This window comes from Anguilla rostrata, chromosome 3 (genome assembly GCF_018555375.3).
Source record: "Anguilla rostrata isolate EN2019 chromosome 3, ASM1855537v3, whole genome shotgun sequence".
NCBI lineage: Eukaryota > Metazoa > Chordata > Actinopteri > Anguilliformes > Anguillidae > Anguilla > Anguilla rostrata.
In genome coordinates, this window is record NC_057935.1 from 16,213,078 (window position 1) to 16,235,261 (window position 22,184).

The 22,184-nt window shown below is 46.8% G+C and overlaps 1 protein-coding gene across 2 annotated transcripts in view; it reads left to right on the top strand.

Annotated features, from left to right (window-relative positions):
- Positions 1 to 22,184, top strand: part of neurl1b (neuralized E3 ubiquitin protein ligase 1B) — a 65,690-nt gene that overhangs the window by 36,771 nt on the left and 6,735 nt on the right. The window contains exons 1-2 of one of the 2 annotated variants that reach the window (XM_064326487.1): positions 4,263 to 5,262; positions 20,893 to 21,465. In XM_064326487.1, the coding sequence (XP_064182557.1) occupies positions 5,232 to 5,262; positions 20,893 to 21,465 (604 nt within the window). In that variant the 5' untranslated portion in view covers positions 4,263 to 5,231. Of the gene's footprint in view, positions 1 to 4,262; positions 5,263 to 20,892; positions 21,466 to 22,184 lie in introns of those variants that run through there. The other variant, XM_064326486.1, reaches the window with a different exon arrangement.

A 22,184-nucleotide genomic window follows, 5' to 3' on the forward strand; every position in this document is an offset into this window, starting at 1 on the left:
AGATGAAAATGCTGACAATGTCGCCCGGCGAAATTCCATTACAGTGGAAGGAGCCGGCAGTTGAGCGACACCGCTCAGCATCAGATGCATTAAAATGGCCGCCAGAATAGGCGGCAGGCCGTGACATCGCTGCGTTTCCTTCCCTGGCGGTGCGCTATCAGCGGCAGAATGAGGGCTGGTGCTCAGAGCGACGGCGTGCCTCTTCAGTGGAGTTCCTGGAAGCTTCTGGACTTCAAGAGACCAGGTCTCCCTCCTCCCAGACAGCGATAGTGTTATCAGGACTGTATGGCTATGGCATCCAGAGCGACCACTTGTCCTCCCTGCATTCCTGCGACTGATGCTTCTAGGGGGTCTAGCCCTACACAATAACCGTACCCCAAATTTCAAAGTCTAAAACCGACAGTGACCTTATAGTTTTAGGACTCCCACGCATTGGAATGACCTTCCCCAGATTCCACAGGACACAGAAAAAATTGTTTTCTTCTTTAAATCGAGACTCAAAAGTTACCTTTTAAGTCTTCCATTCAACATCTGTTCCCTAAAGTCCTAACCGATACCTTACTTGATTTGTTTTTGAATTGCTGTCTGAAACCTACCAGGCTGATTGTAGTCTCTAGGCCAGCCGCGAAGCACTCTGTGATAACTTGAATGCAAGTGGCTCAATACAAACCGAGAATTGTTTGATTGACTGATTGATTCACTTGGCCGTTTTGAAAGGAGCTCTAAGAAATGAACGAGCTGCATGCAGATTGCTTTTGTGTTTCGATGCTTGCTGCCATTCGCTGCTCAAATCACGTGTGAACGAGGCGAAACATGAAGAGCTCTTGTTCCTTTCATCTCCTCGCTTTTCTCTTTAAACGTTACAGATATTTCTGTATTTTGCTCTCTGATTCTGTGTTCAAATGTTGTAATATTGGTACAGCTGTTAATTCCCTCAGGTGCATTGAAAATCCACCATAACACAGTCGTATATGATGAGGAATTTATTGATGTGAAGACTTTTTTTTTTTTACATTGAACAGACACTAAAACTGACATTGAAAATGTGTCTATGTTGAATTTTTTCATATTTTAATGATATATTCTGCAGTTTAAAGCTGTTTAAAACTAAAGTATATTTAAAAAGGAATAAAAAAAAGACTTTGATACCAGTTTCTTTTCCCTAATCTACAGATCTGAATCTGCAGAACATTTTCTTTCTGCTTCTGTACAGAACTACTATTCAGTAGTGCCTGCTGGTTTGACATCATGTAAATAAATGTTGACTAATGTTGACGTAAGCATAGAAAAATAAATTTGCCGTTAGTGCTGGATTTTTTGTGGGGGGGGGGGGGGGGGAAACAAGTCCTGCCGTGTAATGAAATATGAAAGCAGGCTGTGTAAGATGTTTAATCGCCATGATAATGTGAGGGACGTTACGGTCCCCTGTGTGTGTCTGCGGGGGCATGCCCCACTGCTGATGTCACTGAAACCCAAATTGCTCTACACTGCTGCTGTTTCATCTGAATACTGGTTAATCACCGGAGAAGCACTATCCTTAATCAAACTAACTCCCATTGATGATCATGAGACTGTCTCTTTTGGGGGGTGGGGGGAGGGGGGTTTAAAAGAAACTGTTGTTGTGTTTGCTTAAAAGAAAGCATCTCTGGCCCCTGGCCTTACGTGTGCGTACACTGCAATACGCATTTGGCATTCGGTCCCTTACACTCCCTTACATCATTACACACCCAGTCCATTACACACCCTACCACTCCTGACCCCTTCCTCACACAGTGTGCTCTTATCCTCAGCCTTAAGGGTGAAGCGGTGACTGCATCTCAGATTCTTGGAAGAGGTTTTCCTTATTGTTATTCTGGTAAACGTACACACACACACACACACAAAAACATACACAGAGACGCATAGATGCGTGTAGGTACACTCAAAACAATTCAGAAGCCAAAGAGGAAAGATGTGTTGATGTCTGACCACAAGTTAATCTTTGTTCAGTGATGATTTTTTACAGTCTCTTTTTATGTCCCCATCCCAGTCTCCTGGACCTTCCATAAATATGGTTATGGGGTGGGTAAGATGGGAATTTCATGGCAGATGATCTCTCCTGTGCTTTTTTGCTGATTGGAGTTGTGACCCACGCGTCGGACTGCAACTTCCTGCTGCGGTTTGTCTCGTGCGTGCTTGTTGCTGATTTTGGAGGTTTTTTGCGAATCGTGGTCTGCGTGTGACTGCTGGACGCTTGGTGGGCGGGAACGGTGACCGTCGGCTCATTGTGTGACCCGTTCGGGTGTGTGCGCAATGGCCCCATCAACCCGCCCTCCATAAATTTTCTTGGCGCGATGACATCACCTGACCACCTGAGGGGTGTCCGCCGGCCTCTGCTCGACGTGCGTCGGAAATTTCACAAAAACAACCCCCCCACCAACTCCCGCCCCACAGGTCGAGCATCCAGGACAGATAGGACAGCCAAACAGCAGACATATTCTTTCTGAGAAACCATCAGGCTGGGTGTAGCTGTGTGAGACACTCCGGGGTCAGGAGGCAGGAAACAGCTGGAGAGGATCACAGCGGTCAAGGTTGAGCTGAAAGGAGGACTTCCTCTCTCTGCGCACACACATACACACACACACACACACACACACACACACACACACACACACACACACGCATACAAACACACACATGCGCGCACTCACATACACACATATGCATACACACAAGCACCCATACGCACATACTGACACACACATAAAGACAGTACCCACAAACCAACACACACAACTACCACAAACACACACATACTTACGCATGCCATACATACATATACACATGCGAACAGCAGTCCTTCAAGTTCCTGGAGTTGGTGACTGTCCTCATGGTCTCAGTACTTTGTACTCAGTGGCTTATGCCCAGCCTTGGAGAGGGCAGATTTGCTCTGCATGCTGCCTATATCCAATGGAAACATCAAAGGAGTTTCTGTTCCATCCTTAAAATCTGAACAATTTGCTTCAGTGGCTTTGAGCTTGATTATTAGTCCTGACATTGGAAGGTTGAGCAATTTCATCCCAAAAAAGGCATCCCAACAACAAATTTTAAAAGGAGGACTTCTGTCTCCATGTTTGGTCATTGCTATGTAGCTTGGGCTTGGTCACTGAGCCTACAGTGTACTAGTGTTCAGCTCAAGGTTTACGCTTGGAAGACCGCTTCATGTCAAACTCCCTCCCTGACTGCAAATATGCCTCCCTTCTGTGCTGGTGGTTCAGAGAAATAATATACAAGTACACTTAGCCTACACACTTCTTTGTGTGTGTGTGTGTGTGTGTGTGTGTGTGTGTGTGGCCAGTCCTTTCAGTAACATGTCTGAGAATGTCAGTGTTTTCTCTGGAATCTCACTTTGATGTTCAATAAATTAGTCCCTAAAGTTAAATATTTTCTTCTGGAACCATTCTTGGCAAAACATAGCAAGTATAAAGCTTGCTTCCTATTTTATTCCCCTTATTGTCGAGTGAAGATAAGATGTTGAGAGATAACAGCTGGCCTGCAGAAATAGCTGGTGTGGGGTCCCAAAAACCCTTTCACTTTTTAATACATTTTCAACATAAAATTATACACTTTTTCATCATGTTTTTATTTCATCTGGGACTTTGGCCAGCACACTGGGAATATCTCTATTCGTACTGATAAGGAATGTTATTACCAATGAGGCAGGACCTTGGTATGACATCCAATCTGAAAGATGGTCAGACTGCTCACGTTTCATGGAATTCCCGGTCAGAATTCAGGGACCACAACCCGAATTGTGTCTACGACTGATTTAGGGCTGTGTGTGACTCATTCCTGTATTGAGTAGGCTACCAAGGATTTACCTCTTTGACCTTGACTGGCCGTACCCTTCAATAAAGGCTTAAACCAAGAGTGCAAAGATGTTTGCTTACGGTCAGACTGAATGCGTGTATATAGGCCACTACCTGGCTGAGATCCTGACTCACTGTGGTGGCTCTTAGAATGTGAGGAAGGGGAGGTTCCCTCCTGGTCCAGCTGAAATTCCCCTTGTACCTTACTCAATATGGACACCTGCCAGTCCTTTGTGTTTAACTGGACACGTGAATCTCTCCTTCTCCATCTCTGGGCTCAGAAGGTACTACATCGAATATTTGTTGTGCTTGGATAAGGGTCTGCCCCCACACTGTACTGCACTGTAAGCTGGTTGGGACCCTCATAAGCACATGGAAGGAACTGCATTAATCACCAGTGCAATTTCAGGATAATGTCATCAAGACGCTCATTAAATTGGGAATTTTTATGCCAGCCGAGGAAAATCTCCAGGGTTTTGCTTTAACCAGTTAGACCAGACTGCCTCCAATAGTGCAAACTAGCCAGATGCCTATCTGCTGTTGATTCCTGAACTGTGATTTACAGCACCTTAGTCAATTGGTGCTGCACAGAATAACATAAGAAACACCGGCATGCGTGCGCGGCTCGGGGATGTGAACTCCTGTGCGTACTACAATATGTTGAGGTCCATGACCATATTTACCAGAAATTAAGTTGCTATATTTTTTCAAATATTGATGCCTGAACAGATTGGGTTGTGTCCACAGTTGTGCTACCAATATAAACACTTGTGTCGTTCGGGATTGAAATGCTGTCAAGCTAGTTTTGCAACACAACGGGTAAATGCATTCAGTTAAAGGGAACTGAAACCAGTGTAAATCTGAGCAGGGGTAACGAAACACGTGCAGATTTTCTCTACATTACAATTTTACAGCAGCAACACAGCGCGCGTGTATTTTACATTAAGACAGTTGCGTGCATATTAAAATAGAGGACATCTTAATGGTAATGCTGAGGGAAATCGTCCACTTGCGAAGTGAAACGACAGTCGTTTGATCCAGGGGTAACGTCATCTTCATATATGAAGCTATCCATGGGGCTGGGGGCAGGCTGTTGCTTTAACGACGTCTGGGAGCAAGAAGATACTAAAGGAGGAAGGGGGTGGCTCAGTATCAGCGAGGGCGAATCGCTTGTAGAGCGGGTTCTATCTGGGCAGAGATACGATGAGCGCGTGTGAATTTCTCCACTTTGAAGATATTTTACTCCGCTCCAATTCGCAAGGATTTTTGGACGTGTCGCGACAATGCTCAGATAAATAACGTTTGAAACGAATAAATGGAAGGAAGACAGGGTTGCGCATTTGGAATTCACTTGTCATCGGGGGAGACGCAATACTGGAAATAATGGGAAATACTACACCCAAACCGTTTATAGGTAAGCTTTTGAATTATACGTTGTGTTGTGATGTGAACAAATGGCTAGTTTGTTTGCTCCAGAAATGTGTGTCGTTTCACTTAATTTCTGTTTTAACAGTGAATATTAAAGATGGGTTGTCCTATTTTCCCGACTTGCTTAGCATTACGGTCTTTGCGTTATCTCCCTCGAGGACAGTCTTAGGTTGCTGAAGAACAAGCGCTCCGTTCGCTGTATGATGCGTGGGAGGAACGAACCTCGGCTCCCGAGTTTCTGAGAGAGCTTATTCTCATGAATAAAATAAAGCATTGAGGATACTTTTAATTAGGTTATCGCACCGGTAGTTTGCAATATAAATCATATTCTCAATATTTTCACCGGTGCTTGTCATTCGCACGCTACCATATCGCAAGCTATCATTAGACCACTCAGTCGGTCCGTGTAAAAATAGGACTTCGTGTTTGAAACAAGTGAGGTTTCATATTGACTTCATGTCACGCGTGTAAATTCTCGTTCTAGAAACTACCTTTTAGAAACTAATATTTATTTTGTATGATTGAAGGATGCCCCATTGCTTTCCTCTACATTTCAAATTTGTTGCCGGTTGTGATAATCCCAGAAATTATTTACTGCAAAAGGACAAACCAATTATATAATGTGTGTGTCTATGTGTGTGTTTCTATATTCTGGTTGTCATGGCTTTTAGGGAGTCACCTTTTCCATAATTAGTAAGCACAGAAATCCACAGTAGGGCTTGTTCAGCCATTTAGCTTTGTTCTAAGTAAACTACGTGATAAGGAATTTAAATGCAATCAAGCAATGCCCTTTCCCCACATTTATATCTGCTCATACTGTAAATACTGTAGTTTTGACTTATACTGTGACCTCCAGATATTTATGTGGACTGTCCTTTGGAACTCTACAGAGGTTCTGTTAAGTCATTTAAAGATAACAGCACAGTTGATTGTGTTGTTTTCGAGTGATGCTGGGTGATAATAATCCGGTCAGTCTCTTTGTTCCTGGGGGGGCACTGGGGCCTCAGCTGACTGCTGTGCGGGACCCCTATGGTGCCAGCTGCTGTGATTGTGCAGTGTCCAGCCGTACGGTTGCTGTCATCCCTCTGACAGGTGTTAACCAAACGTTATGTTTTGATTGTATTTTTAGGGCTGCCGTTTTTAAACTGCTGATTGACACCGTGCCAATCCAGCTTTGAGCGGTGTAACGGCTCTTCCCCTGCACTAGAACTGCACGTAGGTGTACACGCAGTGAATGTGCTCGCGCAGGAATCCAGTGCATCCTGATTTGTCGCCTGGCGGGGCAAGGGTGAGGAACGGGCAGTTCTTTCATCTCTGTGTGGCCCAACGTGCCTCTTTATTCCGCCACATATACGCAAGAAGTGCAAAATCCCCCCCGCCCCCAATCAGAGATTTCTCCACACCCTGATCAAAGATACTGGCAAGCCATTAGTTTAATTTCCCTTGCCTCCAATTGTGTTGGGTGGGTTGCAAAAAGCACCCCCTCATTTAACCGTGAGTGCAACGAGAGGAATTAAATTAGGGAACATTGATTGAATCTTGGACTTGGTCTACATTTCTTGCTGGAATCACAGCTTGAAGCTGAGCCACATGCACACACAAAAGATCAATGTGGATTTTTTTTGCATGAAGGTGCTCTGAAGTCTATTTCACATGTCAAATTAAATTTGAAGGATACATTCTGTGTTTAGGTCTCCCTTTCAGTGGAGGAAAAAACAGCTCTCTCGCCCCGCGTAAAAGTTGTTTAGGCGTCATACCGCATTTCCCCCTTGTTCTGTAGCATTATGGAGCGGATGAACGTACTCTGAATGAAATCTTTGTTTTACATTTCCTGGAATTGAAAAGCAGAACTATAACTGGTATCAATTACTATCCATTGTTTCTCCCGTTCCCGCCCTCTTGTAATCAGTCGCGCGTGAAGCAGTTGCTTAGGCCCTGGCTAGCCCTCTGATAGTGGGAATCATAAGAATTTCATCACATTTCACAGCAGAGCGCGCTCGTAAAAATCACTTAGTCTCTCTTTGCTTGGAACGGGTCAAATTAAGAAATGATAAGCAGATGTGTGTTAGCAGGGACGCAACACTGTCTCTTCCTGCTCGGGTTTCATTTGGCTTGATAATACTGAGTGGGGTCTAATAAAACGGGTGTTCCCGTGGCGATGGAATTGTGCTGCGCCTGAGTGTGGCCAAGGCTTGCAGCGTTTATTAGGGTGGAGGGGGCGCGGCCATTGCACCCATGGGCAAGGTGATTACCAGGGTTGTTTTCTAATTAAAATTGACGCAGCACCTTTGTCTCTGATTGAAGGTGTTGTTTATTCAAATATACAGTATACATGACTGCAAAATGGAACCCGGGATGTTTGTCATAAAGCTGTAGATTTTAGAAGCCATCTTTATAACCATTATGTTCAAATGGTTTGAGAACACTGAACAAATTATTTTGGTCTGCAGGTCCCATGGGATCAAAATGGTTTATTTAACCTCTGCCAAAGGACTTGGTGTCCAAAAAGCATCAGCATCTTCTGGTTCAATGAACTAGTTTGAACCCAATGGAATTGTAGACCACACCATTTATGAAATATCTTGGCATGTTTTATGGATCTTCCACCCATTTTTTTTTTCAAACTATAAATATGATACACTGATGAGGCGTTGACAGTGTGTTGTTAATTTATGCAATATTTATGTTATATATATACTGTACTTGAATGGAAGTGTACCTTACACAGTTATACAGCTGGAATCAACCACTCTTTGCATTTGAATATAAACATGAGCAGCTGTGGTGCTTTGTGTGTGCTTGGCTCAGGCATGTATTCAGATCCGTATGGTGTGTCCCAGGCCCATGCCTTTTGGCTCGGTTTTTTCTTTTTTTGTAACATTAACTTTGACAGCATGGGGTTAAGTTTTGGGTCTCGCGGTGAGGCGTAATTGAAGCAAGGCTTGCACCTGCGGAAGATTGCAATCAGTGTCTTCTGTGAAAGCTGCTTGCGCTTATATTAAAATGCGAAGCATGGTTGAGGATGTCGACAAAAAGCTTCTTTTAATTCCTCATCCGAGGCAGGAGGGCTGTTTTGCAGCAGCTGCCTGTCTGATGTGAACAGCCTGGAACATCTAGTTATCTTCATTCTGGATCTGTGGAAACCACTGTTGTCCCAGCTAGGCATGTAACATGTAGCAGAACCAGTTCAATCACAAAAGCCTCCGTGCATTCATCATCTGGCATAGCAACATGGGGGGACACAGACATTATGTTGCTTTACGGCACTTAGCAGATGTTCTTATCCACAGCGACCTGTGCACAGTACATTTTTTAATACAGTGTATTTATACAACTGGACGTTTTACTGAAGTAATTCTGATAAAGTACCTTCCTCAAAAGTATGACAGTGCCTTGACTGGGAATCGAATCTGCAGTCTTTGAGTTACAAGCCCAGTTATTTAACCATTATACTACCCTGTCCCATATGTTTGTCTACATTGCCTGAATGGTTGGCCACAGGCACTCAGCATGTGACCACAGCAACTTTAAGTATGACCACAGTAACAGAGAAGTAATGCAGTAGTATGCATATTGTGCATGCATTTGGCTTTCTGGGTTTGGATTTGTGCATTTGACATTCAACTGTTTCACAACATAAACCTCTTTTTGAAGAAGGATGTAAACATTGATCAATTTAACGACAAATGTTGGCTCTTCTTGATCTCATCAAACCAGTTTGTCATGTTTTTCTGAAACATAAACTTAAATACATTTTCAAAACAATCGCTATCATTTAAATTCCTTACATGTTTTGACTTGTGTGGTAGTGTAGCAGAGCAGTAGAGTGGTAGTGTGGTAGAATGGTAGTGTGGTGGAGAAATAGTATAGTAGAGTGGTAGTGTGGTGGAGCAATAGTATAGTGGAGTGGTAGTGTGGTAGAGCAATAGTGTAGTAGAGTGGTAGTGTGGTAGAGCAGTAGTATGGCAGATCGGTAGTGTGGTAGAGCGGTTGTGTAGTAGGGCTGTAGTGTGGTAGAGTGGTAGTGTGGCAGAGCAGTAGTGTGGCAGAGTGGTAGTGTGGTAGAGCAGTAGTGTGGCAGAGCGATCATTTGGTAGAATTGTTGTGTGGTAGAGCGGTCATTTGGTAAAATTGTTGTGTGGTAGAGCGGTCATTTGGTAGAATTGTTGTGTGGTAGAGCGGTCATTTTGTAGAATTGTTGTGTGGTAGAGCGGTTGTGTAGTAGAGTAGGATGTCTGTAGCAATGCAGTGAAACTGTGGTAGTTAGCTGTCCCGTTGTCCGGGGTGATTCTGTGAGGATTGTGGCATTCTCTTCCTTGACGGTGAAAGCACATTTCCTGTTCCTGCTGCAGCAGAGCAAAGCTCTTTCTCTGAAAGGAATCCGAGAGGTGGAAAACTGGTTGGAGATGCTGCCTTGCACACCCCCTGGCCAGCCCCTCCCTGCCTCCTGCTCAAACACATAAGCCTTTAACCTCAGTGTGGGAGGAGGGAATCCCATATGTTTGCCGTGAACTTCTAAAAAAACATTTTTGTTTTATTTATTTAAAAAAATGATGTATAGATGAAGTGTATTTGATAACAAAAATATGTTTACTTAAACTATTTTTTTTTTTTAAATAACAGTGTTTACAATGGCCAGTGTCATAGCTGTTTTATTGATGGAATATCAACATTAGGGCAACATTGTGTGTCTCTTTTCTCATGTCCTGCCTCCTGACCTATCACAGCACACACAGCACCCATGGTCTAAACCAGAGGTGGACAACGAGAGCCGTATCCGTTTCTGGTTTTCATGCCAACTTCCGGCCTTAATTACTCAATTAGCCCTTAATTTCTGTGTCATCTGACAGTCTAGATAAGCGCAGGAACGACAAATGAAGACTGTTTTCGTGTCCCTATATGAAACGCGTTACTGTGATCTAATCTACGAGTGAACCAGTGTTGTTGTATACAGCCAATTGGCTCATGTAGCCAGGGTAATTGGTGGAAACAAAAACATGCATACGCACCGGCCCTCCAGGAACAGAATTGCCCGCCCTTGACCTAAACTGAGGTGACACACTCACAAAAGGCCAAAAATCAAAAGCAAAGCCTGGTGTCACTCACAGATCTTAAGCACAGCAAGCCCTGCACATGAACAGTCTGTGAAGGCCATGTGGCCTCTCTCCCCTGGAGCGGGACGGGAGGTCCAGCTTTGGCAGCGTTAAATGTGACCCAAAAGCTCTCATCTCGTCCAGCAAATCTCCTCTGAGTTCTATTTTTGTTTACTCTTTTACTTATTTAACCAACGGACTCATCCTCTGAGGGTTAAAGTTCTCGCCTGTTAGATGCAACCTACTTTTGAACCGAACACAGACCCCTGCCTGTGCATTGCCAAGCTCAGAACGCCCGAAGATAAGGCCATTATAAACAGTCTTTTATAATCTCATCAGTAGGTCAATGCCGAGTCGTAGTTCACCAGCTGTGAAAATGGTTTTCGCTTTTGGGTGAATGCTGATTGAATAACCAAATTCATGGCATCTGAAAACTGTGAGTTTTCTGGAATGCCATGGATTTTATGGGGCAGAAACAGTTGACATATGAAGCTTTCCTGTGACTTTTTTCTGTCTGTTCATGGCCAGTTATCCTGCGATGGAGGATTTCTTTAAAATTTATGAGAAATTCAGCATGTCCCTGCAGTTCCTTAGAAAGCTTAGTTTTCCTGCTTTCCTACTTATGAGCACACAGCTAATAAAAGCAGTGATCACTGCTCATAAATCTGTTAGGAGTTTGGTGACATATGGTGGAGTAAACATGCTTTAAAAGTGATGGTTGCAGAAGCCATATATTCATAAAGAACTAAAAAGTTCTCAGAAGTGTAATAAACAATTGATGGTGTGTTGTGAAATATACATTGTGTAACCCACGCAGCCTCAGACACGCTTATTGGTTAAAAGCACTGGAGCTTCCAATGCTGATGCTGTGTGCGGATTAAGGGACTGGCTGTATACTTCATCTCTTGCCAGTGACAAGAACATTGCATCCATTAGGGAAGAGAATTCAAAGCCACACCCTCATTTGCCACATCCCCCAGGCACTGTTGTCTATCTCCGTCTCATTCTCTCCTCTCTCTCCCCTCCAGCATGTGATGTCATCACATGCTCTTTAAACCCACAGGCAGGTCCAATGGACTGGAAAACAAGCCCACAATGCATTGCAGGGTTTTGGCCCTGGGTGCTGTTGGTTGTTCAGGGTCAGGCTACTGAGCAATGACAAAGGGGGTCAGAGGGAGGTAGAATGGACTGCATGATGGACACAGGGCCTTTCCTCATTTTCTTCCGGCCCACCAAGAGATTACTCTGATAGCCGCTCGATAAGAGAAAAAATGTAGGGTTCTAAAGTTATCGAGGTTAAAGCTTATGAAAGAAGGTATGGGGTTTCTGTGTAAAACAAATCGATGTATAGATGGTATTTATGTTTCTAACGTTGTCATATCTTTGCAGTGAGACAGAAAGAGCAGTAGACATAGAGTTTGACCTTTCAGCGTATGGGGTTGGAGAATATAAAAATATAATTCATTTGCATGGCACCTCGGTGATTTTATTTAAGTTGCTGTGGAGACGAGGGGTGCGAGCATGACGGAGACGATGGCGCCAGCCATGCGGCACTGCGGGCGCGGAGCGGCACGCCCCCACCCTCCCCCCGGTTTTGGAGATGGCAGTCTGATGGCGCTTTGGTGTTCTGAGGTGATGCTATGCAAAGCCGTGTGAGATCAGGTTGATCTATGTGTATTTTGGAAGCGGGGCACCCCTGTTCGCGGTAAACAAGCGCTATCGTGTTACACCGCGGACACCGACAGCCACCAACCAACCAACCACTGTGCCCTTAGAGTTTCCCCGACCCCTTTTATAGTGCCCTGACCTCTTAACCCTGATTCAGCAGAGGGGCCACGCCCCCTTAGAATCCGGCTGTTTTCTGTGTCAGACTACAGGCTGAATATATTGTTTCTCAGAATGGGAAATGAGTTTGGTTTTGGTTTTATTTGCTGATTTATTTGTTTAAAAACTCTGGGAAAATAAGGACTCCGTCCCTTATCTCTGGTTCCATACGTTCCTTTTGCCCAGTTGGGTTAGTGTGGAACTGAAATCAGGTCAGAGGAAACCCCTTCTCCTTTCTGCAGAGTGTGTGTGTGTTTATCTGCCACCATTCTGTCACTGCGCAGACGGCCGGTACCTCGCTGCCGCTGTGTTTGCGGAAGAGACTTCTGTCCGCGATGCGGGCCGTGGCGGAAGGCGGCGTCTCCGTCTCTGTCTTTTTCACGGCGTCTCCCTCGGCGCTGCTGTCAGAGCTGGTAACGGATGACGGGTGTAGTCCCGCAGGCCTCGCGCTCCTCGACCGAGAGCCGCTGTTTTGCCGCCTTCGGGCGAGGATGTGGAGGGGGCGGCGGGGTTCCGCCATGTTCCACGGAAACGCGGACCCGCCAAATCGTTTGTCTCCGTCGGGTCTCAGACGTGTGGCAGCTGGTTGGGGGAGGTGGGAGGTGGGAGGGGAGAGGGGTCAGAACATGGCTGGGAGAGATGTTGCAGATGTGCGGCTCGTTGGGAGGGGCGCACTGAATTTCTTTGGTTTCGGGGTTTAATTAGCGCTAATGGCTAATTTAGGAAATGCGCTGCGGTGCGTTACGCTGAGTGGCCCTGGGTTCGCCAGCGCTGTCACAGCGAATCAGAAGCGCAGTCGAGCGAAGAGGGCCGCGCCCTCAAACCACCGATGGGGCGTTCCGTTCATGCAGAACGCAGCGTTTACCCAACCAGACCCCTGTAACACACACTCACACGCACCCCCTTCTCCTCACTGGAGAACCTCCACTCCGTAAATCCCACTCCATTACCCATGAGTCCTCCAATTGGCAGGCCTGACAGTGTCATGAAAACGGTGCCCGAAACTGAGATAATGTATGCGCAGTGAGCAGCCAATTAATAACAGCGGTTGGTCCGCCCGCCCAATCACTCCTCATTATGCAAGGGGGGTGATTGAGTAAGGAGCTCCCCTGCTTTTTTCTGATGTGAGCCTATAGCTGCATTAGCCAGGTATGGGCATTGGCAGTGGGCAAGACTGTGGTAGCTCAGCCAGATGGTGTCGAAGCTGTTTGTGCTCATGTGTTTGTGTTTGTGTGTGTATGTGTGTGTGTGGGGGCTGATACTGAAGCCTGTTGTGTCATAGGCTGAAATCCTGTCCCTTGGGTTTCCTAACTGCCACTGAAAAAAAAAAAAAAAACTCAAAAATTCAAAAATGAATGCGCACATCTGATTGAAATAAAACAACGCTAATGGTTTTTATGGCAGTCCTCTTTTTGACGGAGTGGGTTACTGTTATGGACATCTGGTCTCTATCAGACGGGAGAAAGCCTCTCACCACAGCCTGCAGTGGTTACGGGCTCGGCTTTCCAATAAAATTCTTCACCAGTTATAAAATGGGATTTGGCCCTTTCCAGGAGAGCCCCGGCTGCGCCCGTCCGGTGCGCTCCGGACCCCGTCGCCCCGCTGCCCCGCATGGAGACGGCGCTCGGTGGTGGCGGAGGAGCGCCGCACGTCCCGGCGGCCTGTGACACGAGGGGTTCTAACCGCTCGGCTTTTATATCCGTTCGTTAGCTTCCTTATTTTCCCTCAGCCCCCCCCCCCCTCCCCCCCAAGCGGCCTCTCAGTTTGGAGCCACTCTCGCGCGGCTGAAACTGACAGAAAAGTCGTTTGTTTTGCTTTTTTTCGTCACACTTGATTATAGCCGCTCTGAGCTGTCTGGCCTGCTGAAGTCAGTGCAGTGGGAAAATGGAGTGTGTGAAAGACTCATTCAGCTGACAGGCCTGACAGGGATAAATTAGAGCTTCGCTGCCGTCGGAGCTCTATAATGTTGGCTGGGAATTTCATTTTTTTTATTTTTATTTTTTTTTATTTTTCGGTGAGCAGCGTCCTCTCCAGCACATTCCTCTTTTCATCACGGCTCTAGGCGCTCGTGACTGCGGGTTTGCACAACAGTCGGGTCTGACGCTGCAAAACCATTTCCCTTTTATCCGTTTTGTTTGGTGTTTTGAGCGGGTGATTTCCGTCTGCCGGGTGATGAAGCATGAAACAGAGACATGGCGGTGAGTGTCAGACGCGCTCCTGTCCCCACGGCTCCCAGGTGATCAGCGCTTAAGTGGTCCAGATACAATCATCTTCCCCTGTTGACGGGATTAAGGGTTTTTGAGGGGGATGAGCTTGCCGTCTCCCTGAACCCTGAATAATCTGATGGAAATGACGTCCCCATTCGTTTCCAGTCATTTAGCAGATGCAGTTAAAGTGACCAACAAAAGAGAATTCACAAAGGGCTGGACTAAAGAGCTGAGAAGGTGCCAAGCTGTCCGTGTCACACTGACATAAACCTACGACATAAAGACAAGTGGGTGCCAGGGGATGTAGTGCACTATATATAGCGCATAGTTCAATCAGGGCTCACTCAACCCGCAGATACTGAACCTGAGCACCCCTTAAGTGTGCTTCCTGTTACTGCGAGCATTGTGACAGCAGCGGCAACTACAGGGGAAGCCTTTGCATCCGTAAGGGCAGAAAATCAAAGGCATATCCTCGTCTGCCACATCCTCCCGGCACCGTTGCCTGTCGAGCCGCTCGTTTGAATTGTGCCCTACCTCCGGCAAGCTGGAAAATGTGTCTGAACAACCAGGCACTAGTGAACACCGGTAGCATTACATTACATTTTACATACCATTTACATTGTATCCAGTTATACAGCTGGATATATACTCAAGCAATGCAGGTTAAGTACCTTCTCAGTGGCACAATGGCAGTGTCCTACACGGGAATCGAACCAGTGACCTTTAGGTAGTTTGGTATCAAACACGGATAAGTTTGGCGGTCGGGACAGGAAGTGGAGGAGACCAGATCCCAGACCAGCGTTTAGAGAGCGGGGAATGTTCTCCCAGGATCTTCAGCTTGTCTGTGTGAGGCGGGGGTGTGGGTTTTGGGTTTGGGGGGTTGGGGGGGGGGGGGGGAGTGAGTGTGGGAAAAGAGCTTGTTCTGGGAAAGCAGGGTTACGGGGTGAGGGGAGGGGCTCGGCGCTGGACCATCCCGTGCGGTCACTGTGGGAAAGGAAGTCGGCGCATAGCAGCCCGGTCCCGCTGACAAACAGCCTTCTCCGCTGGGTATTCGGGGGGTCCTCAACCAGGGGCTCTGCCCTGACCTCCAGCTCGTATTAGAGGCAGCTCAACCGGCACCCCTCCTTCACTGCTGCCAGGTTCAGTCTCTGGGAAACTATATTTGCGTGGGTTTTTTTTTTTTTTCTTTTCAAACTGGTTTATTTTCCTTGTCGCTGTCACTGTGCTTATGCACTTTCACTCACTCTCTACAGTCTCAGGAATTGCTCTTGCAGCTTGAAAATTGCAATAAATATTTCATAACTCTATCCCCGAGATAGAATGTGGCAGCCCCAGTCTTGACCCTGAAAGGCAGTCTGGATGTGCAGCTTTTCTCCTGCTGGTTAGCGCTGTTTTACCTCCACGCTCAGACCCGTGATTGGTCTGCTGTGTTTCAGGGCAGTGGAAGGCTGTAAAGTTTGTGACGCGAGTCCCATCTGCTTCATATTCACCTCAAATCACTTCCCCGCATTTCCTCTGTGTGACTTTTCCCACTGAACTCCTCCGAGCCACTCCATTGGCCACCCGGGATATCTGAGCCTATCGTCATTGCCCATCTAGGATTCTGAGCCAGTCGCCATTGGCCACCTGGGATTCTGAGCCAGCTGCTTTGATTGTGTTCTGATATTAGCTGTTGATAACAGTGATATAAATAACATTTTGTTTCAATTGGGACTGACATGGTAATACACATACACATTTTCCCACAGATTTTCTTACAGGGAGATTTTTTTAGAAGTTTCGTTTGAAGTTTGAAGTTCGGGAATTCAGTTTTTAAAATTTTATTTACATTTAGCCTCAGGCTGGGTTGATGTATGCTTAGAAAGAACGTAATAATAAATGAAAGCTGATTTATTGATCGATCAATGGTTTCCCACAATACCTGGAAGGCAGGTAAAAGGTTGTGTGAGGGAACTGCAAGGGTCAGTTTTGGTCCACTGTAGCCCCGCCCCCTCGTTGGACTGCGGTACACAGTCTCTGGGGTGGTGAAGTGGGAGGAGCCTTGCTGAACATTGCACAGGGGCTGTTCTGTTCCTAATGGAGGGCTGCTGCGGAGAACCATAGAACCCTGGTGCCATGATGGCCTCCCCCTTGCGTTCACCCCGGGCCTAACTGGCGCCGGGACCGAGGGAGGGGGGGAGGGAGGGAGAGAGAGACCACCACACAAGCCTGTCTGTATGTACGGTGCATGTATGGCAGGCAGACTATACTGAACTATGTCATAGATCAATAAAGATGCAGAACTACCTCCAGCACCCTAGAAGTACTCCAGAGTCAGCTCCAGCCCATCCCCGTTTGTTATTGTTGCTGTTGTTGTTATTGACATTTGCACATTTAGGTACACTAGCTGGACATATATATGTGTGCAGTTATTGCTGTGTAATGTGAATTTTGTGCCCGGTTTATAAATATTCTGTAAGGTGTCATTTTGCAACGACAATGACCTTTTAGGAACATATGAATCGAATTGAAATGAACAGAACAAACTAAAGCGCATTGTCCGTGTAAAGGAAAGGTCCTTCCCTGCCATTTCTCTCAGAAGTTGTTGTTAACCGGCTGTCCAAATCAAGGGCTGTTTTATTGCAGCTGTGACCTGGCAGGTGTCAGAGATGGTGAGGCTTCCTGTGCTATAGTTAGAAGAATTCTGGGCTATCTGAGATAGATTCTGGGCTGTCTCTGTGAAGCAGTGGGGCGCTCTGAGGGTTGAAGTAAAGAGTGGTGTATATCAGGCTCTAACAACATCACAATTTTTTTCAATATCAATATATTGATGTAAAATATCTAAATAATTGAATATATTCAATATGTTAAGACAAACCATGGCATGTGATCATATGTAGACCTGTGCTGGAAATTAAACACTCCGTGATTCGGTAACAATTTACTCTATATTCTGTAACTATTTTGTTCCCCCTCCCACTTTTTCAGTTATTGGAAATGTTATAAAAACAGTACTGTGGCATAACATTTCATAATACAGGGGGGAATACTGAGTTAGAGAATTAAGTACAGGCTCAAATAAATTTCATGCAGTTGACTCTAAATCATATCCTGATTCCGCACAACTTAAGTCTGACACACCCTCTAAATATTGACTGGATATCTGAATATTGAATATTGATGGGACATACCCTCTTAATATCGTCAGAGGTAAATCACACCGACTTGGTGGCCTGTATAATACTTTGGCTCTGTTTAAGCTGTGCTTTGTCGTATATTATGGTGCGTGTGATTGTTTTATACTGACCATGTCAAGAATATTAATGAATACCTATCAATCATTGTCACTGAGCCAATTGTATGTTGATGTAGCTAAAGCAAGATCCAGTCTCTTAGGTGAATGTCCCTAATTGTTCTTTTGTTTGCAAGTGTATGGTAATACTTTTGAGGTTGTAAAATAAGGGAGAGAAAAAAAGCTGTTCATATTGGGATGAGTCAGCATGGATTCAGTTTTGAGCATTGACTTAAATTGTTGGCTAGTTAGTTAGCTTGCTAGCTAGCTAGCTGTGTGAAAAAATGTGTTTGACGTGCCAACTTAAATTGTATTAGGCTGGGACTGGGAACGTTGTTCATTCACAATTGTTTTTATTTGAAGGACTGTTGTGAAAGAATATTTACGCTGTATTCAACATATTCAATATTAGCAAAATTGTTCGCTTCATGTCGCCAAATATCAGTATATCGAAGTATGACTGGACCCTAGCTTATATACACAGGGGTACACATTCCTCCACCGCGGCACTTTCCAAACGTAGGCTCGGGTTGTTTGCGTTCACCAGACTGGCCTGGCCAGGGAAGCCATATAAAGTCACATTTCCCGGGAGGTCCTATATAGTTGGCCCGCATGTTTGCATAATCCAGCTCTTCCCCAAAGGCAATCCAGCATCCATCTTTTTTTAGGCTGGCAGGCTCGCGTACACACGACGGTTTCGTGCCTTGTATTTAGTACGTGTTTCTTCCCCCCCCGTCTCTGTCAGGCTGTCCTAAATTGCGCAAATCAAAGGCAGAAATGCGTGCTCTGACAGCTGCGGGCTTTCTAGCAGAAGGGGAAATTGACAGTTGCTTCTTTTGTGTGTTTAGTCTGGGAATGCCCCTGGGTGTTTGGAGAAGCAAGTTTTGGAGAAAGCGTTTGAGCGCGAGAGCGTGAGCAGGCTCCCAATGTTCCGTGCTCGCAGAAAGCTTCGTAAGCGCTTCGTAAATGCTTTGTAAAGGCTTTTTAAACACTCCGTAAACGCTCCAGAGCGATGAGGAATAGTGAGATCGAGGCTGGTGTGTGAGGTGAGGCCCGGCACCACGATTATTCACTGCCTGTTTATACCGAGTGCCTCCTGGGAGAACTATTTACTATCAACAGTTCCTAACCCCACAACTTTCCAGACGGCCTGTGCCAAAGAACGTACGCAGGAACGTCAGTCAGTTTGACTCTGACCCCCCCCCCCCCCCATTCTCGGTAACGCGCGTAAATGAAGGGACAAATTTAAACGGCTCCCAGGTGAAGATGAGCGTGTCTGTGGACCTCTGTAGTTGTTCCTTTTCCTAAAAATCCTACTGGTCTGGGGTTTCGCTGAGAAGATGGAGAGAGTGGGAGAGTTTCACTCCCCTGTTACTATTGGCAACGGGGGAAAAAATGAAAAAAAAAAAAAAAAACGTCAGGTCGATCAAGTGGTTATCCTCCAGCTGCTAGGATTAGCTGTTTTAAATCTCAATCCCGTTTAAGCTCTTTAAATCTAATCGCTTGTTTTTCAAGCATATTGTAAAGCCATATTTCCTTATGTGTGTTTTTTTTGGGCGGAGAATCGCGCTTGTACATGGAAAGGTGCCAGGCGGTCGGTAATCGAGAGCCCCTGCTGTAGCCGGGCCTAAGTGGATAAAGGGGTTAACTGTGAAAAAAGAACATGTTGTACAGAGAAGGCATACCTCCCACCACGCGGCATCACCTCAAACTTGAGTTTGGCTTGGCCGGAAAGAAGCCCTTTGGTCGTCCACAGCTTCTCACATTTGGGCTGTGTTGCGCCCGCAGTTTCCTTTAAACGTGCGAACGCGCTCCTTACCTCCCTGTGCATCATCTCCTGGGCTGTGTCAAAGGGGCTGCACAGCCGCTGGAAGGGTTCCAGAATTTCCCGCGGTGCTTAGTTTAGCCCACTGCTAGACAGCTCTGTCACGTCGCACCTGGTGCTTCAGGGCACGGACGAGGCGACCGAAAGGGGAAATGCGAATACCATACGAGATACCATACCTCTAATTAGAGCTGCCGCAATCTAGCCGCTACATAGCTATAACATGGAATGCATTGGCCACAAACATGTTTTTTTTTGCTGCTGCGAATCGTGTGTATGTCTCTGCCTGTGCAGTCCTCTAGCGATGTCATTCAGTTTCCCTGGCCCCACGTTGAGCTGCTTTAATAGGCTATAGTCATGACCGGCCCCCTCCACAATGATGCCGAACACATAGAAATGGTGACCGTTTTTATACATGGTTCTGAATTTGGTGCTTAAGGGTGCATTGCACATCATTATGAAGTGTTTCGTGTGAATCGGTCAGTTGAAAATCAAAATGGCACGAACATAAGACAAATGTCAGACGTGTTGAACATGTGCGTGCTTCCATAAAGATACGCACAGTCTCAAGAGTACAGCAGACCAGTGTATTCATTCTGTTTATTCTGTCGATAACGTGGACACAAATATGTCATCGTGTCTCCTGCGAGAGAATACATACAGTAAGAAAGGCTGTCGGCTTCGGTCCGGTGACTCATTCTCGACTGTGATCTAAAATGGGAACATTGTTGATGGAGGCCACAGTCTGTCTAGGCAGTGATCCATTTGTCTCGTTAAAAAGCCTGCCTTTATTACAGCTGTCCTTTCGCACACCAAAATCTCACGTCTCAAACATTTACTTTCTAATCACTTTTTAGTGAATTCACAATTATGGTCGACTTTCTAAGTGAATTTATAATTATAACTTTGATTAAATGTCATTCTGCTTTATAATTTTCTTGGCTCTCGTTGTCTCGGACAGCCTTTTACCACAGAGCAAGAGTTACAAAAGATGCCCAAAAAAATATCTCGTACCGTGTCAGAAAATGTGGGGATGCTGATGTGTCCCTGATGGAAAGCATTTGAAGGCGTGTTGAGGCACAGTGGTGTGAATCTGTGACAACGACAGGATTTAATGTGCGACGCAGAGGAGAAATAACTCTAAAAGCTGCACGTGTGACTGCACGCTGTTAATTATGAGTGGAACTTGTGTAAAGGAATTGTTCAGTGTAATATTGTTTAGTGTAACACTGAACTATTTCAGAAAATTTGAATGTTCACTGGTGCTTTTGTACTGTGCACGTCCGTGTGTGTGTGTGCGTGTGTGTTTCGTTTAGTACGGATAAAGCCTAAAACAGGATTTGATAGCGAATCGACGCTCCGATTAGTCCTTATAAAATTGCGCTTCTCCCTCCAGATGCTAACCTCCAGCACCGCCCAGTGGCCAACAGGCAGTACTACACGCTGCCGGGCAGCGGCGTGGAGCGGCGCACGTCGGCCCCGCCCCTCAGCCTGAGCCTGGAGTCGCCGCGCTTCCACCCCCACGCCAAGGGCAAGAACATCCGGCTGGACTCGCAGCTGCGGAGGGCCACGCGGCGGAACAGCTTCTGCAACGGCGTCACCTTCAGCCAGCGGCCCGTGCAGCTGTACCAGAAGGTGCGCCTGCGCCTGTCGGCGGTGCACAGCGGCTGGAGCGGGGCGCTGCGCTTCGGCTTCACCAGCCTGGACCCCGGCGAGCTGGGCGCCGCCGAAATCCCCAAGTACGCCTGCCCCGACCTGGTGACGCGCCCGGGCTACTGGGCCAAGGCCCTGCCCGAGAGGCTGGCGCTGCGCGACAGCGTGCTGGCCTTCTGGGCCGACCGCCACGGCCGCGTCTTCTACGCCGTCAACGAGGGCGAGCCCGTCCTCTTCCACTGCGGCCTGAGCGTGGGCTGCCCCCTGTGGGCCATCATCGACATCTACGGCATCACGCAGGAGGTCACCATGCTGGGTGAGCTCCGCCCCTCCGCCCCTGACAGCCCCGCCCACACCAAATGGGACAGGCGTCAGATGTCGAATGACTCCTGGGTACTGTATGCATGGCGACCCTGTGTGATTGTTGACTGCAGGGGCTAGTGCTTGAGCGAATAACTGTATAGATGAGAATAGATGCTTGAAAATAGATGCTGAGTAATTCTTGAGCGTACATGCTGTGTGACTGTTGAATGTGGATGCCGGGGAGCCTTGGGTAGCTTTTGAACGCAGCCGAGTGACTGTTGCTATGTGAGTACATAGGGGAGCGTCCGGAGGCCCCTTTCTCATGCCCCCACCGCTGGAAACAGTCAGGAATAGCAGCCAGCAGTGAGACGGGCGATAAGTGGGGGGGGGGATAAGAGGTGTGCGTGGGCACTATCTCTCCGAGCCGTACACCGTATCAGCGAGCAGACCCCCAGGTCCGCTCTGTGCGCGGGCGCTCCTGCTGTGTCTGAGGGGAAGCGCGCCCATATTTGGTAACGGCCGCTCACGCGTGACCGGAGGATTCCTGCGGGCCTCAAAAATGCGCCCGAGAACCAGACCCGCGCTGGTGTTCCTGTACCACCCACCGCCTGGCGCACGCCCAGTACGTGAAACAGGACCGCTGCCTCTCCTCGTCAGAAAGGGGCTGGTTGGGCTGCCTGTTCCGGCTCATATCGCTGAGGGGGGGGGGGGGGCAAGGATCTTCATTATCTT